The sequence below is a fragment of the Manacus candei genome, unplaced genomic scaffold (assembly GCF_025592945.1).
Source record: "Manacus candei isolate 608988 ecotype Guabito, Panama unplaced genomic scaffold, ASM2559294v1 h1tg000084l, whole genome shotgun sequence".
Lineage (NCBI taxonomy): Eukaryota > Metazoa > Chordata > Aves > Passeriformes > Pipridae > Manacus > Manacus candei.
In genome coordinates, this window is record NW_026138132.1 from 301,736 (window position 1) to 317,318 (window position 15,583).

At 47.1% G+C, this 15,583-nt stretch overlaps 1 protein-coding gene across 2 annotated transcripts in view; it reads left to right on the top strand.

Moving 5' to 3' along the window:
• The first annotated feature begins 292 nt into the window (after positions 1-292).
• Positions 293-15,583, top strand: part of KAT6A (lysine acetyltransferase 6A) — a 31,065-nt gene continuing 15,774 nt past the window's right edge. The window contains exons 1-7 of one of the 2 annotated variants that reach the window (XM_051812066.1): positions 293-413; positions 2,284-2,333; positions 2,447-3,217; positions 12,860-12,968; positions 13,528-13,643; positions 13,898-13,979; positions 14,749-14,884. In XM_051812066.1, coding sequence (XP_051668026.1) covers positions 2,615-3,217; positions 12,860-12,968; positions 13,528-13,643; positions 13,898-13,979; positions 14,749-14,884 — 1,046 coding nt within the window. In that variant the 5' untranslated portion in view covers positions 293-413; positions 2,284-2,333; positions 2,447-2,614. The remainder of the gene's footprint in view (positions 414-2,283; positions 2,334-2,446; positions 3,218-12,859; positions 12,969-13,527; positions 13,644-13,897; positions 13,980-14,748; positions 14,885-15,583) is intronic. The other variant, XM_051812067.1, reaches the window with a different exon arrangement.

Here is a 15,583-nt window from a genome sequence, read left to right on the forward strand (position 1 = left end):
CCGGTTCCCTCACTCCATCCCGGTTCCCCCAGTCCATCCCGGTTCCCTCAGTCCATTCCGGTTCCCCCAGTCCATCCCGGTTCCCTCACTCCATCCCGGTTCCCCCAGTCCATTCCGGTTCCCTCACTCCATCCCGGTTCGCCGGTCGGTCCCTCTGTCCCGGCCCCGCCCCCTCGGCCCTTGGCCCCGCCCCCGGTGCCGCAGCCGCGGCTCCTCAGCGCCCCCCGGCGGCCGCGCGCGCCCCTCCGCGCTGTTCCCGCGCCCCCCCCTCCCCCCGCGGGCTGTTCCGGCCCGCGCCGCCCCCCCCTCCCCGCCCGCCGCAGCGCGCCGGGCCCAAGATGGCCGCCGTGTCAGTTTCGGGCTTCGCCGCCGTCCGGCCTTCGCCCGCCGGGGCCCGGCGCTCGCGGACCTCGGTGAGTAGCGCCGGCGGGGCCGCGCCGACCGGGCCGGCTGGCGCCGGGGGACTCGGGGGCGGGCGGCCGGCGGGCCCCGCGGGCTGGGGACGGGGAAGGCCCGGCGGGCGCTCCAGGCTCGCGGCCTGTTCCGGCCCCGCCGCCGCTCTGCGCCAGGCCCGGCCCCGCCGCCCGCTCCCGCGGCGCCCCCCGGGCCCACGCCCCGGGCAGGCGGCGGCCGCGGCGCGGCGCGGGGAGGCGGGCGGAGCGGCCGGGCGGCCGCGGGCTGAGCCGCGCTCCGCGCCCGGCGCGGGAGGAGAGCGCGGCTGGGGCGGCCGCGGGCCCGGCCGTGCCGCTGCGAGGAGCCGGCCGGGCTGCACCGCCCGTGTCCGGGAGCGCGGGGAGCGGCGCGGGGCCCGGCGGGCGGCCGCGGCTGCGGCGCGCCGCTCCCGATGCCGCCGGTGCGGGTCCCCGTGCCGGGGCAGTGCCCCCGCGGGGCGCGGGACCCGCCCGCCGTGCGGAGGGGACGGGCGGTAGCAGGTGCAGGGGCCGCTTGTCACGGCGAGAGCGAGCGGGGGAGAGACCCCCGGTGCCGGGACCGTCCCGCTGCGGCCGGGCCTGGCCGGGCGGTTACGTAACCCCTGCGCACGGAGCTGTGCCGGGAGCGGGCTCGGCATCCCCCGGGCTCGGCATCCCCCGGGCTCGGCATCCCCCGGGCTCGGCATCCCCCGGGCCCCGCCGTCCCGGCGGGCAGCGGCACCGAGCGAGCGCAGCTCCGCTCGGGCAGGAGGGCACGTCTCGGGGACCATTTTCCCCTTCACGTCTGTTGGAGAGAACTCTAGACAAGCCCCGCGTCCTTCCCGGTCTGGAAGCCGGTCGGGATCTCTCCGGGACCGGCCGTGTGGAGCTGTGCTGTCGAGTCTGATGTCTGTGTGGAAATGCCTTGTGCGTGTTGATAGATTCTTCAGTGCTTACTGGAAAGGAGAACGGGAAAACTGTGTTGACAACTTAGCTCTTGTCTGAAACTTCGCTTGCAGAAAATCATTATTCCTTGTGGTAAACAGTTTACAGACCCTTCTGGGTTACTGTGCTCCTGCAGTAGAACTTCAGCACAACAGACTGTTATCACGTTTAGAAAAGGTCTTTGTTAAAGATAACTATTAAATGCTCTGAAGTAGAGCCTCATACCCTTTCATTAGCATCTTTAATTAGCAGTGTCATAAGCATTCCTTCTTCACTGTGCATGGTCACCTGTTACTGTGTCCTCAAGTGTTTTCAGATTGCCTCATCTATACTGAAAATTACATTGCATTCTTTTTTTCTATGGTCTCTGAAAGTGGAATGTTTGATTACATTCTCCAGCTGTGTCTTCGCTTTTTTTTCTTTATGGAACAACTGTCATAGCTTTTCTTAGCAGAAGGCAAACAGACCTATGATTACACTCCTGGAAGAGCTCTGCAAGTTTCTTGCTGTTTGCACAAGACTCTTGGCTATTCCCGCCTTCTGCTGAGGTTTCAGGCAGTGTCTTCCATGTGCAAAAATGAAGAGACCTGCAGCTTTTTTAACATCTTTGTTGTGGTTTTCTTTTTTCCCCCAAAATATTAAGTTGTGTTTAGCAGTGATATAAAACTTGGTATAGAATTTATACTGACTTATTGATCAAAATGGAAAGGACACAGCCTTTTTCTGTGGGTTGAATGGAGATGCTTCAGTGTTAAAGTCTGCTTTTATTAGTAGTGAGGATAAAACCTGAAGTATTACTTGAGTATTTCAGAGCTGTAGTAGTGGCTTAAAACTCTGCTATGTGTTTAATGAATTAATATTGTCTGCTGCTTTTTTTTTTCCTTCTTAACTGTTCTTTAGAAACGTCTCTCTCCTTGTTTTCTTCCAGGCCTAACGTTACAGTTCTTGTGATTGTGAGTGTGCAGATCAGAAGCTGAGGTGAGAAATGCTGAGATCTTTATGCCTCTGTGGAAGAACCTTCCGTGAAGTTGTCCGGGGGTCTGTTGGAAGGAGTGCAGAGGTTTCTAACTGTTTCCTTTCCTCCCCTTCAGCGTGCACACAGATGATGTTCGGGCCGAAGGGGTTGCCTCAGAGCAGACAAGGTGCATGCTATGGTTAGCTGCCTCCCCGCGCTCGAGGGGCTGTTTTCTCGTCGCGTGGCGCTCGCTCAGCCCCGGGAGAAAGGATAACGACTCTATGGATATACAGAATCCTTCACCATGGTAAAACTCGCCAACCCGCTGTACACAGAGTGGATTTTGGAGGCAATCAAAAAGGTAAAGAAGCAGAAACAGCGGCCTTCGGAGGAGAGGATATGCAATGCAGTGTCGTCTTCTCATGGCTTGGACCGCAAAACTGTTCTGGAACAGTTGGAGCTGAGTGTTAAAGATGGAACGATTTTAAAAGTGTCCAACAAGGGTCTCAACTCCTACAAGGATCCTGATAATCCTGGGAGAATAGCACTTCCGAAGCCTCGGAATCATGGCAAGTTGGATGGTAAACCAAATGTGGACTGGAATAAACTCATCAAGCGGGCGATCGAGGGCTTGGCTGAGTCCAGTGGCTCATCCCTGAAGAACATTGAGCGCTTTCTGAAAGGTCAGAAAGATGTGTCTGCATTGTTTGGGGGCAGTGCTGCCTCCATTTTTCACCAGCAATTACGGTTAGCTGTCAAACGTGCTGTTGGCCATGGCAGGCTCCTTAAAGATGGACCTCTCTACCAGCTCAACACTAAAGCAACTACTAATGCTGATGGGAAGGAGAGTTTTGAGTCTCTTTCCTGTCTCCCTCCAGTGTGTCTCCTTCCCCATGAAAAGGATAAGGTAAGACATGGTTTTTGCCTGGGCATTTTCTTGTGATTGATGAGATGTGACAATACAGAGTCCCAGTCTGAGGTCAGTGGTTTGTTTAACTTGCATCTGGTAAGTTAAAAGTTACTAGTGTGCATTTAGGATCCTACTGTGTCCAAATTTCTAAGCAGGATCACAGGAGGTGTAATGGATTGCAATTTGTACTTGGAACAGAAAACTGCAAAGGAGCTGCTGTGGGGAATTTACCTCCTAACTTCTGTACAGTGGAACTGAATGGATGGTAACAGGCTTAGCAGAGTTGTGTTAGCAAAACATAGGAAGTAAAGCCTCCTCTCTTTAAGGTGAGGTGGATTTGCTAAACAAATTTGAGATGATCTCTTACTTTCACATTTTTATTTGACTGCCAGTTCACCTTCTCATTTGAATTCAGGTAACACAGTGAAGTGCTGATTAGCAATTACCACCCAATGCTGTCTTAGAGGCTTTCTTTGTTCATAATGAGCAAATCCCTTTCTGTCCCAGAACCACTTTGTTGTGAAATAGGAAGAAACTTGGTCTAGTGGAGGGGAGTTGGATATGGATGTTTTTTAAGGTCCTCACCCAAAGCATTCTATGATCTAGAGAGTGTGGAAATGCTGGGATGAGCGCTCAGGGACTTCTGTACCCTGTGCCACTGCCCACCCAGTTTACATGTAGTTCATTATACAAAACAAAGGATTTTTCTATTACTTTCTCTTATTTCTTCCCTTCCTTTCTACCATCCTTCTGCATGCCTAAGGTCATTGATCCTCCACTCCAACCTCAAGATGAAGTTGTTGGAGTGCAATTCATACCCAGTCAGTGTCTTTCCATTCTTTCTGCTGCTGTGGGTGCAAAGTAAAGCAGAAGTTTGTCTTTTTTATTTTTTGAAGATCAATTTGCCAGTCATTCCTATATTTGCACCACTAGTGTCCAGGACATCTAGAATGTAAAAACTATGTTTTCTGTTCATAAAAGATACTTTTTTCAGCAGAATTGGAATTTCTTGTTGTTGTAAATATCCTGTTCTGGGATGAGTTCTTTGCATCTGTGCTGCTTCTGTTTTCTGGAGTCAGGTTCACTCTCTGGTGAGAGGGCTGCTTTATAATCTGTTAGGGTTTGAAGATTTGAAACCACTGTAGGAATCTTTTTCCTAAAACAAAATCTGCACAACTGTTTTATCACCAGTAAAGTTTCTCTGAAGTTCTAGTTTAACTGTGGGAGGGCTCCTGTGGCCACAGTACTTATCTAGTCAGTGTTGTGTTGTGGGCTGGTGTCACATAGGAAGTCAGGATCACTGTGCTGAGAATTCCAGCAGCTTCCTCCATCCTTTTTTCAAGTGCTCTGTCTACAAATGTTTCCTGTGTACATCTGCAGCCATATCTGTAATGAGATCAGTATAGCTGTAAAACGTTATGAAAACTGGATGTAAGCAAGCCTGGCACGTGAGGTGGCTGGACTGAGAGTGCTGGTGGCAGTGGAAAATATTAGCTGTGCATATTATTATTAACACAGTCTGTCTGACAGGCCGTGCAGGCTCCTTGGGAAGTGCCAAAACTCAGGACCCATTGATATTCTTTGAGATAAATTGTTCCCTGCACTTTTCTTAAAGTGATATATCAGAGTGGTGAATGATGATATGAGGTGTCATAAATACTGAATTTGGTCTGGGATTTGTTTTTTTGTCCCTCTGGGGAAAATCTGTGTATGGAGTTGCTGTGTGTGTGTCTGGGTTGTTAGATATGCTCTCTGATATGTTCCCACCTGTTCAGATCTGAGCAGCTTGAACACTGGAAGGATTGTTGGTAGCATGAGAATGCACAGTAGCCATAGTGGAAATTCTGCAGGGGATTTCTTCAGAAAATTCTTCTGAATATTTTTGTCTTTAGTGGAATATACTCGGTACAGATTCTTTGGGAGTATTGTGACAATGTTTCTCTTGATTCTTAGAAGAGCCTTGTCAGTAACATGAGCAAAAAAGTTCAGCCTCCCAAATCTGAGAAATCCTAACAGCTTACTGTTAATCTTTTATCCTTGCACTGTTTGATCTTTGACATGCATTTGAAAACTCTCCATATATGATCCAAATTTATGAATCTTAAAGGTGTAATATTTTTTTCCTTTCATTTATTCAAGTGTAGCATCCACTCAGCTGTGAGTCAGTCTGACAGCACTGTCACTGTCACTTTGTTGGATATCTAGCAGTGGACATTCAGTTCTGGATATTTCCTCTGTATTATGGAATTGAGCACCTTGCATGAGATCTGTAAAGCTGAAGCTTAAATTTTTTAATCAAAATAAACATAAAGCAGCACTACGGAAGCTTTGTTTAGTAAACACTGTTTGATCTTATTTTTTATCTCAGTGTTCTGTGAATACCACATTCTAGTGTTCAAGGGCAAAAGACCTGGCAAGTTGTCCTGGTTTACTGGGTAGTAATGACATGCTGCTGACATTATGGTTTTGAAATCCCTGGCCTAAAAACACTACTTGGATGAAAACAAGCAAACAGAAAAAACCCCTCCTGATGGGCTGAGCTCACTGCTGAAATTTGCTTATCTGATAGTGACAGTGGCCTACAAAAGGAGAGTAGTCTTTAATTCCAGTTTTAAGGCTTTAGGGAAGTGGCCTTTCCTTTCTTTTCAGTTTCTGAAAAGTAGTTTAGAAGGGAAAATGTGAGTTGAGCTATTTCTGTATTACTTGTTCTGGACAAAAAAATTGATGTTTGCTGGTGGTGGTTCAGAAGAACAGTTTTATCATTTGTGGGCATGACTCTCTTGACCATGGCTCCAATAAATAAGGGCTGCTGTCATCAAACCACTGCTCACCCCTCACAGGAGGACAGGTGCTCATCAACTGCCCTGGGCAGCACTTGTTGGGGAGGTTTGAATTATTTTACCATCATTGCTGTTATTTTCCCTCTCTTTCCTGTCTTATTAAATTGTCTTTATCTCAACCCATGAATTTCACTGGTTTTTCTGTCGATTTCTTGTGCTCTGAGGGCGTCATGGTTGTTTTGAAGGCCTTTAAGCATAGAATAGCTACTGCTGTATTGTGTCTGGTTTAGGTTCATAACTGTGAATTCCATGTCTTAGAGGAACTGTCCGATCCGGGAAGGGGTTGTTTGTGGGTTGGTTGGTGTGGGGTGGAGCACAGAAATGATCTGCAACCAGAGCATTGTAATTACATCCTGACAGCTCACCCTTGCTCTCCAAGGGTGCTCTGCAAGCTTTGGCTCCCAGCTGGAGGAGGATTAGGATTCACTCTCCTCCAGCTGGTTCTGGGGAAGAGAAGTCTGTAGTTCTGTCTCAAAAATGCCGTGGTTGATAACAGATGGCCTCCATCTGTACACTGGGTAACTCTGGAAACCAGTGCTAAGAAATGGCTTTGAACTTTATTCACTCGATTAGTGAACAGGTGAAGGAGCTCTCAGAGCCCAGGAGAGCAGGTCTGAAATGCTCCTGTCAGGGGCAGCTGCCAGTGGGTGCCATGGGCTGGATGGCACCGGGGGGGCTCTGCCAGGGTCTGCAGTCCTGGGAACTCAGAGCAAAGCTGTCACTGTGGGAGGACATCAGGTGTGTGCTGGGTCCCTGTGTCAGCAGGTGCCACTGGGGAGGATGTGTCTGTAACAGTGTTCTCTGACACAGGCTCAGCTGGGCAGGGGATACCTGGTTAAAAAGGAGACCAGTCCAATATGTCCAGTGTGTCAGTCCTGTCTGTCCTGGGGACTGCTGGCAGATATGGAATGACACATCTCTGAAGTTTGGTTAATAAAGGAACTGTATTTACTACAGAGCTTCAAAATCTAGTCAGACAGGGAGGAGGGTGGATGATGGAGAATGTTGATAAATAAACAACAGCTTGATTCCTCTGTTAGCTTTGTTATGTAGGAAGGGAAGAAACAGCAGAGAAAATGAGAACAGATAATCCTGTCCCTGCCTTTCCCCTTGTTTTCCAGCAATTTTGTCTTAAGTCATAGTGGTGGCAGGAAAAACAGTTAAAAAGGAATCATTATTAAAGGAAGTGCTGTCATTTTCGTCAAAATATAGGTTCAGTTTTCTTAAATAAGTACGAATACACAGTCAACACAATCTGGTAAACAAACACAATGTGCAGGACTGCTGAGACTTCAGCCTCTGTCCTCTGTGAGTAGGTGGGTGGATGGGCTTTCTTCCTACCTGCCTTGTTCAAGCATTTCAAACTGCATTTATCCTAATGAGCTGTGATCAGTCATGTTAGGCTCTGTTCCACCTGCTTAGGTTTTCTCTTTATTTGGTGTGTAAATCTGACTTAATTTTTCTGTCCTCACTAATTTTTTTCTCACTACACGAGCACCTCTCCTTGGAGCAGCTCCTAAAACTGCTGCTGGCATGGGATGCTGCTGCTTGTTCCACTGGCCAGGGGTCTGGCAGCCCTCCCACTGTCACTGCTCTTGTTGTGAAGCTGGACTTGCAGTGAGATGGAAAAGAGAAAGAAGGGTGTCTGAGGAGAGTGACCCTTGTGTTGCAAACAGTCTCATTTGTGATATGTTTGCTTGTTTTGAGGTCCTTTGCAAGGTCAGTTACCAATCTGGGCAGGAACCACGAATTGGGGGATGAAAATACTGAATCTTCCAAGCATGTTTCTGTGAAGACCTATGAATTAGTAAAACTTTAAATTATCAATACCTCTGTGAGTTCACTGTATTTCGGGAAATTGGATAGAACAAATTATGGATCTTGGTACACAGTTAAATACCTGCACAAGTGTTATTAAAAATGTGAGAATGGACCTCTTAATTTCCCAGAATCTTTGCTTTTAAACCTTTACCAGCAACTCGAGTCACCAGTTTATCTCCACTTATCAGTGTGTAAAATGGAAATTTTGCCAAAACTGAAGGTGTTCTGAATTATAAAAGAAATCTCTGGTTCTACACATTTCATCCCATTTCTGTTAAACTGTTCCATCTGATCTTAAAGTCCATAAGAACTGGTGTTGGATACAGCCTGTGGATGTGTGTGTGTGTATGGGTTTGACTTCATTTAGAATTCTTGAACAGTATACAGCCTCTCCCAGGGATTAGGTTTCTCCTCAGTCTTTGAGCCTCAAATCTGGATATTTAGTAATGAGTGTTTTGATTGTAGTGCTGGATCTCTGAACTTGTCTGGGCTCATAGTGAATTCCTTGAAGGTGTGCGTGGAAGGAAGGAAAGTGATTCTGCTGCTGAGTGTTGCAATGGCTGAGCTTCAGAAGCTGCTGATCACTGAGCTGTGAGCAAAACCCTGAGTGCCAGCTCAGGAGCAGGGAGATGCCCTGGCTTTGTGCTGCTACCCATTTCTTAAAAAATATATTTATTTTTTTTCCAAAATAAACATCCATGAAATGCACAAACTGACTCAGCACAGGCTTTACCTGGCTTTGCAAATTCAGGATGCCTCTGTAGGGGTGGTCTCAGCAGCAGACCTGTTGGGAGGAGGTTTTCTCTGCATGTGTTCGGGGTTTTGCCACACTGGCTGTGTGAGGCTGCTCCCCTGGGACTGGTCTGTGCCTGTGCAGGGTGCAGGGAGAGAGAACAGCACAGCAGGAGGACTGTGGGTCAAGAACGTGGCATTTTGTTCAATCTTACTGTCAACAGTGTTATATTGAGCAGTGGGTTTGGATAGTGAGGAATTATACGTAGAATTAAAAATGTGTAGAACTATGTATGTAGATAAATATGTAGAATATTTCTTTTCCTTTGTTCTCTCCATCTTGTGTTCAAGCTGGTAGAGTTCCAAAAAATGAGTGGGATTTGGTGTCCTAGTTGCACTTGTGTAGGTGTCCTGGGTAAACTGCAAATAGCAGCCAGGAACCAGGTAGATATTTCTCATGTGCACAAAATGCTCATTCACAGTTCCTTTTGTGTCTTCTCTAGTATCATGTTTATGTGGCTCCCTGCATTCTGTTAAATATTTTTGTTCATTTACGTTTGTTTTCTAACTGAAGTACTTTCCCTTCTTTTAGGGATGCAGCTGATGTTGATGTAAAGCAATGGACAGTATTTAAAGATAGAATAATTACCTATACATTTTTTAATCTAAAATAGAGTGATATAGTCATCTATCACTCCCAAGACAGCATCCTTTATTTTCTAAGGTAGGACAAAGTGCAGGAGAGAGCTCCCAGGATCTAAGTTTGGGTACAGAAAACTTCAGTGCCTTGAACCTCCAGGTTCCTGAGCCAGTGTCCAGTGGAGGGAGTTTCCTTACACTGCAGAGACAGGAATGTGAGCCTGTCCTCCCTCCACACCCCCAGTCTGCAGGCAGGAAGTCCTGGCATGTGATCCTGATTGTGACGAACAAATCTTGCCCGGTTTAATCCTCTGCTTAGAGGACTTGTTAGCTCTGGGCAGGTTATTTAACGACTGACTGTCTAAATATTTCCACTTGACGTCCTGTGAGGTTCTTGCCACGTGCAATTTCTTCAGATTGAGTGGCAGCCCCAGAGTGTCCACGTTGCTTTTTTGTGGGGGTTTCCAGGTGTCAGTAAGCACTGCATAAAGTTCAGCCTGTATGTACCTCACTAATATCCAAGCTGTTGGCCTTCACACTTGACTTTACTCTTGTAGCAGCAGCATTTCAGGTTTTCTCCCCATTGTAATAGTCCTTCCTCAAACAGCAGCACTTACTTCGAATGTCCTTTGGTTTTTCTTTTTAAGTGACCCTTACATGTTTCTCTTAGGAAGAGGAATGTATTTTGTGCTTGTCCTTCCTTCTGTATACAATTTTCCTTTCCTTCCTTACATTTGTTTTAATGTAGCCTCATGTTTTAGGCCATCATTCTGCCATATAAATAAGCTGCTTTCTTTCAAGTGAGACTCAACAAGTGAATTGGGGACAATATCCATTTGCACAGGCAAACATGCACACGTGTTATGGTACCAGTTTTTCTTGGGTGTATTCAAATATATTTAGCATTGTTTTCTTGAGCACAATCAGTATTTTATGGAATTTCTGTTTTTACTGTGTTGCTCCATATTTTTTCTTCACCATACTGTCTGGAGAGAACATTAAAAATTGTGATTTGGTAGCTTAGACAGAAGAAGGGTTAGTTATTAACCATTGCTGCCACAGGTTGGTACTACTGAATAGTATTTCCCAAATTATCCAATTTTCTCTATATACCACAGAAAACCCCACATGATTAGTAAAATTACTTTGACAGTCTGAAATTCCTTGGTTCTGATTTTATTGAGGCATGGAACTGGAGTGGTTTCCTTCCCCAGCCACTGATCCAAAAGGCATGGAATCCAGGCTTTGTGCTGCCCTCCTCACTGGAACATGTTTCCTCATGTTTTAAATAATTTTCTTCATGTGGTGTAGGTTGTAGTTCCCCTCTGGCTTTTCTGGTTCATCTGCTTCAGCTTTTGAGGCAGACCTTTGCACCAGTGTGGGCTATTTGAAGTGAGGAGTAGTGCTTGTTTGAAAACAGCCCCACAGAAAAGCAGTACCTGGTGTGAATTCTCAGCAGCCACCTCTCAGTGCCCCCCGAGGGCTTACAGAGCACAGCAAAGGAACAGAAGTGTTGGTGTGAGTGTCTGTGTTCCTTTTACACTGGTGTGAGTCACACACCCACTCAGCCCAGCCCAGGAATCCCAGGAGCAAGTGTGTGATGGTGGGCACAGGCAGTGCTGGTGCCCAGTGATCCCGTGTGTGATGGTGGGCACAGGCAGTGCTGGTGCCCAGTGATCCTGTGTGTGATGGTGCCCAGTGATCCCGTGTGTGCTGGTGCCCAGTGATCCCGTGTGTGATGGTGCCCAGTGATCCCGTGTGTGCTGGTGCCCAGTGATCCCGTGTGTGATGGTGGGCACAGGCAGTGCTGGTGCCCAGTGATCCCGTGTGTGATGGTGGGCACAGGCAGTGCTGGTGCCCAGTGATCCCGTGTGTGATGGTGGGCACAGGCAGTGCTGGTGCCCAGTGATCCCGTGTGTGATGGTGGGCACAGGCAGTGCTGGTGCCCAGTGATCCCTGGGGTGTTAAATGCAGGGAGTGAAGTCCATCCACACTGTGACCACGGGGACTCTGGGGGCTGCAGGCTGGGCTGGGAGTTCTGAGCAGCTCCTGCCTCCCTGTTCCTAAAGTAGGAGGGCCACAGAGCAGCTGGATGGGCCAGACTGGGACTGTAACATCATCACACACACAGACACACTCCTTCCATGGGCACTTGTCCGTGGTGCCTTTGGGAGGGGGCCCCGTGGGTGACTCCGTGGAGCACATTTGGTTCCTGGATCCCCTTTGTATAGTAACAACATGTGCTGGAGGCTGGCAGGCTGCAAGACACTGTCAGCCCAATTTGTTCTGGCTGCCTCCCTCGCTGAATCCGGTGACATCACACAGAGAGATGTGCTCGCGAGCAAAACAGCAGAAGGAGTTGAATGTCTGCCAAAAATTCGCAGTATAAAACTGAGCTGGCTGCTTCCAGTCTTGTTTTCACCAATCTTTCATTGTGTGCTTGCGTTTTCCACTTGCCAGGATGTTCTTTGCTGAACAAACACAGCAGCACTGAAATCTCTCCATACTTAGCATAACAGTCTCACACAGAAGGGCAGTCCTTTTGGAGGAGTAGCCTGATCTCCACCTTCAAAATTATTCCAATTTAGTTACTTACTCTAAAACATTTTGAATGGTGGTAGAACCTTCCCCCTACCTGTAGGTGATTTTTTTTTTTTTTAAATGTGGTAAAGTCTTTGCTTGCAGCTTGTCAGAGGTGGTAAACACAGGAAACATTGGAGCTGTGAAGGATAGTCTTTAATCTGGTTCTTCCAAACCTAGGCAGTGTTTGCATGTGGACATCAAATGGGAAGGACTATGGGGATGAACAGGGTGTGCACAAATACTGTTTCTTACAGAGGATTGTACCCTCCCCCCATAAAATAACCCTCATGGATTTGAGGCAGATAAAAAAGAAACAGGGGGTCAAAATGTATGGTTTCCTCCTGGGAAGAAAATATTGTAGTCTTTCAGATCAAAAAGTCAGCACAGAAATGCCAACAGCATTCACTGGTGGTGATAATGCAGCTGCACTGTTGAACTGATGTTTGTGTGGGGCACTTTTTGGGATGTCAGCAACCTGCTGTAGTGGAAGGTGTCCCTGCCCCAGGCAGGGGTGTGGAACTGGATGATCTTTAAGGTCCCTTCCCAACCCAACCATCCTGTGATTCTGTGATTCCACAGTGCAACTTTGATGTCACATTGGCTCTTAACTATGAGTTAAAAACCAGTAAACTGTTTGTTTAAGAATGTAAGATTTAGCCATACGTGCAGGGAAATTGATGCTCTTGAATGTTTAGTCCCACTAAAGTTTATTAATAAATATTGTTTTTCCCTTCTGTCTGAAGGACCGTTACAATGTAGTTGAGATTCTCTGTGAAACTTCATGATGACATCTGACTGAACTGAACATAAACAAGTGATGGTGTTAATAGTTGTACACTTTGGAGTACTAACTTCTGGCCAGGTTACAGTCAGTGCTGTACTGACTGTGAGAACCAAGTAAAATCTGTAAGATGTGCTGTACATCACAACAGTTTAGGTGATCTGTAAATGTCTGTGTCACTTTGTGTGTTAGGGTTTGTTCCCTCGAGTTACTCAGTGCCTTTATTGTCCCTTTTCCTCACAGCCTGTTGCTGAACCAATTCCAATTTGCAGTTTCTGCCTTGGTACAAAAGAGCAAAATCGGGAGAAGAAGCCTGAAGAGCTCATCTCTTGTGCTGACTGTGGCAACAGTGGTAGGTGACCCTTTACAGAGCTGCTGGTGCTACTCCCTTGGGACAGAGGAGTTTGTCCAGTGCCTGCTTCTGTCCCACCCCACAGGGAGGACCCACCAGTGGGACCTTTGCCATTTAACACAGAGAAATCTTGTGTAGTGACTGCTACTGACCCAGACCTGTGAGGAATATGCTGCTGGGGCAGAGAACAGTTAGTTCAGCTGGATCTTGTGCTTTCAGAGGGGAGACAGTTCAGTTCAGTCAGCCTCAAATAGTTCATTTGGTTCCTAGAAGTTTCTTTAAAAATATGGCAACAAAGACCAGTTTTATCATGTTTCTCAATTCAGTTATGAAGAATTACCTCTGTGTTCTTTTGTGTGTGGACCTGCCACTTGCTATCTAGGGCATTGGTTTTGTGTTATAAGTAGATGGGAATAGAAGCATCTAAAAATAGGAGTATCTGGATAACCAGAATTCTGCGTGGGAGCACATAAGTGATGCAGCAATCTGTCTGTGAGCTCTCTGTGACCGTTCCAGCAGCAGAAGGGTTTTACTGGTGTGCTTTGCCCCGTTCCCCCAGGCCATCCGTCCTGCCTGAAGTTCTCCCCGGAGCTGACGGTGCGAGTGAAGGCCCTGCGGTGGCAGTGCATCGAGTGCAAGACCTGCAGCTCCTGTCGAGACCAGGGCAAGAATGCTGTGAGTGCAGGGCTGGGGCTGGAGCAGGGGCACAGCAGCCCTGGGGCTGGTCTGTTAAACTACACAATAAAACAGTCTAGAGGCAAAGACTTGCAGCTTTTATTTGAGTCTGGGAGTCCTTCCGAGACCTGTGGGGTACCTTGATATGTCTGTAGGTAAAACCTGTGCCTGTTCTCTGGGATGGTGACAGGTTAGAGGAGGGCTTGGTGCTGGTGCACATCTCAGGAGAGGTTCACTCCCTCTGTCTTCCCCAGGATAACATGCTCTTTTGTGACTCCTGCGACCGTGGCTTTCACATGGAATGCTGCGACCCTCCTCTCACCAGGATGCCAAAAGGTGAGGACTGTGCTATGAAAAGGGTGGTTTTAAGATGATGTGGGAAGAGATCAGTGGGTAGACAGTGCTTCCACTTACTTAGTCCTCTTTTAGCTACTTTTAGCTGCATTTGGCTTGATTTTTATGGAATTGCTTTTCAGGTATTAGAAACCAGAGAAGGGTCAGAGCTTCACATCCAGATTTTCCACTGTCTCCTGCTTCCTGTACTTTACTGTCTGTGAAGGGTTTTGAAAAAAAAATCTTTGAGATTTGAAGGAGTAGAAGTGATCCCTGCAGGTTAAAAGGATCAACTTCCATTTGAATGAATAGCCTTGTCCAAAAGAAAGAGATGGATTTAGAAGTTTTTGAAGTCACATCCAGTTGGACAGTAGAGTCTCCCAGACAAATGAACTTTCAGTCAGAAAGCAGGTTATCTATGGAAAATTCCTCCTTGGTAGTTATAAGAAAATTTTCCTATAGAAGATAGTTAGAAGTAGTACAGTCATAAGCAGATAATGGGATAATTAACCATTAAATTATGATTTTTTGGTGATGTGCTGCCAATTAAAGAGATTTCCTTCACGTTTGGAACTATTTGGGGGGTGGGGAGCATTGACTCGAGTTTTAGGTTGCTGAAGCATACACATAATTTCTCTTACCCGTACATGTGTAATCAAGGCCTATGGTACCATTCCTGCTCTTACTCTCAGAAGGCCTGTGGACTGTAATTCTACTTTTTGTCCTGTGTAGATGTCTCTTGCATTCAGTGATGGGGACTTGTGCCTTGCAGGTATGTGGATATGTCAGATCTGTCGGCCCCGGAAGAAAGGAAGGAAACTGTTACAGAAGAAGGCAGCCCAGATCAAGAGACGCTATGCCAACCCCATAGGGCGGCCCAAGAACAGGCTAAAGAATCAAAACACAACGTAAGTCTCTGCAAGGAAGAGGAAAATGTGAGATTCTGGAGGACAGGGGGTATTTCTGGAGTGTCTGCTTTACCCTGTGGGAAGGTTTCTTTTACAATTAAGAGCTGCTCATTATTCTTTAATACAGATTTTCTGAAAAGGGCTGTGAAAGACTAGAAGTGACTCCTAGGGCAATCCCTCTAAGAAGTGTTGAATACTCAGTTCTCTCATAGAATCCTTTAGATTGGAAAGGACCCCTAAGATCATTGAGTCCAACTTTATCCCAGCACCACTGTGTTCACCACTACCCAAATCCCCAAGCCACACCACACACCTCTTGAATGCTTCCATCTCAGCAGGGTTTTAAAATTTCCAGCCTGAAAGATGGCAGCTGGTTGGAGAACGCTGTCCTCAGCTAAGATGACCACCAGTGGTGTAGGTTCTCAGGTAATTTGTGTCCTGCACGTCTTAACTTTCTGTGGAGTTCTTACAACAATTCCTGATCAGTGCAAAAACTCTGACAAATGACAAGTGTTCATGTTTAATGACTGCAGAAACTGAAGCCTCGTGTGCAGTGTATTCATTCTGGTTACCAATTCTAAAATTTGATGTTGTATTAAATTTGGTGAAAATCTCTCGTTTATACTCAGATTAATTTCACACAATGTTCAGTGTGGAGAAAACCAGTGCAGTGCTTCTCCTGAGGTGTTTAAATGCTGG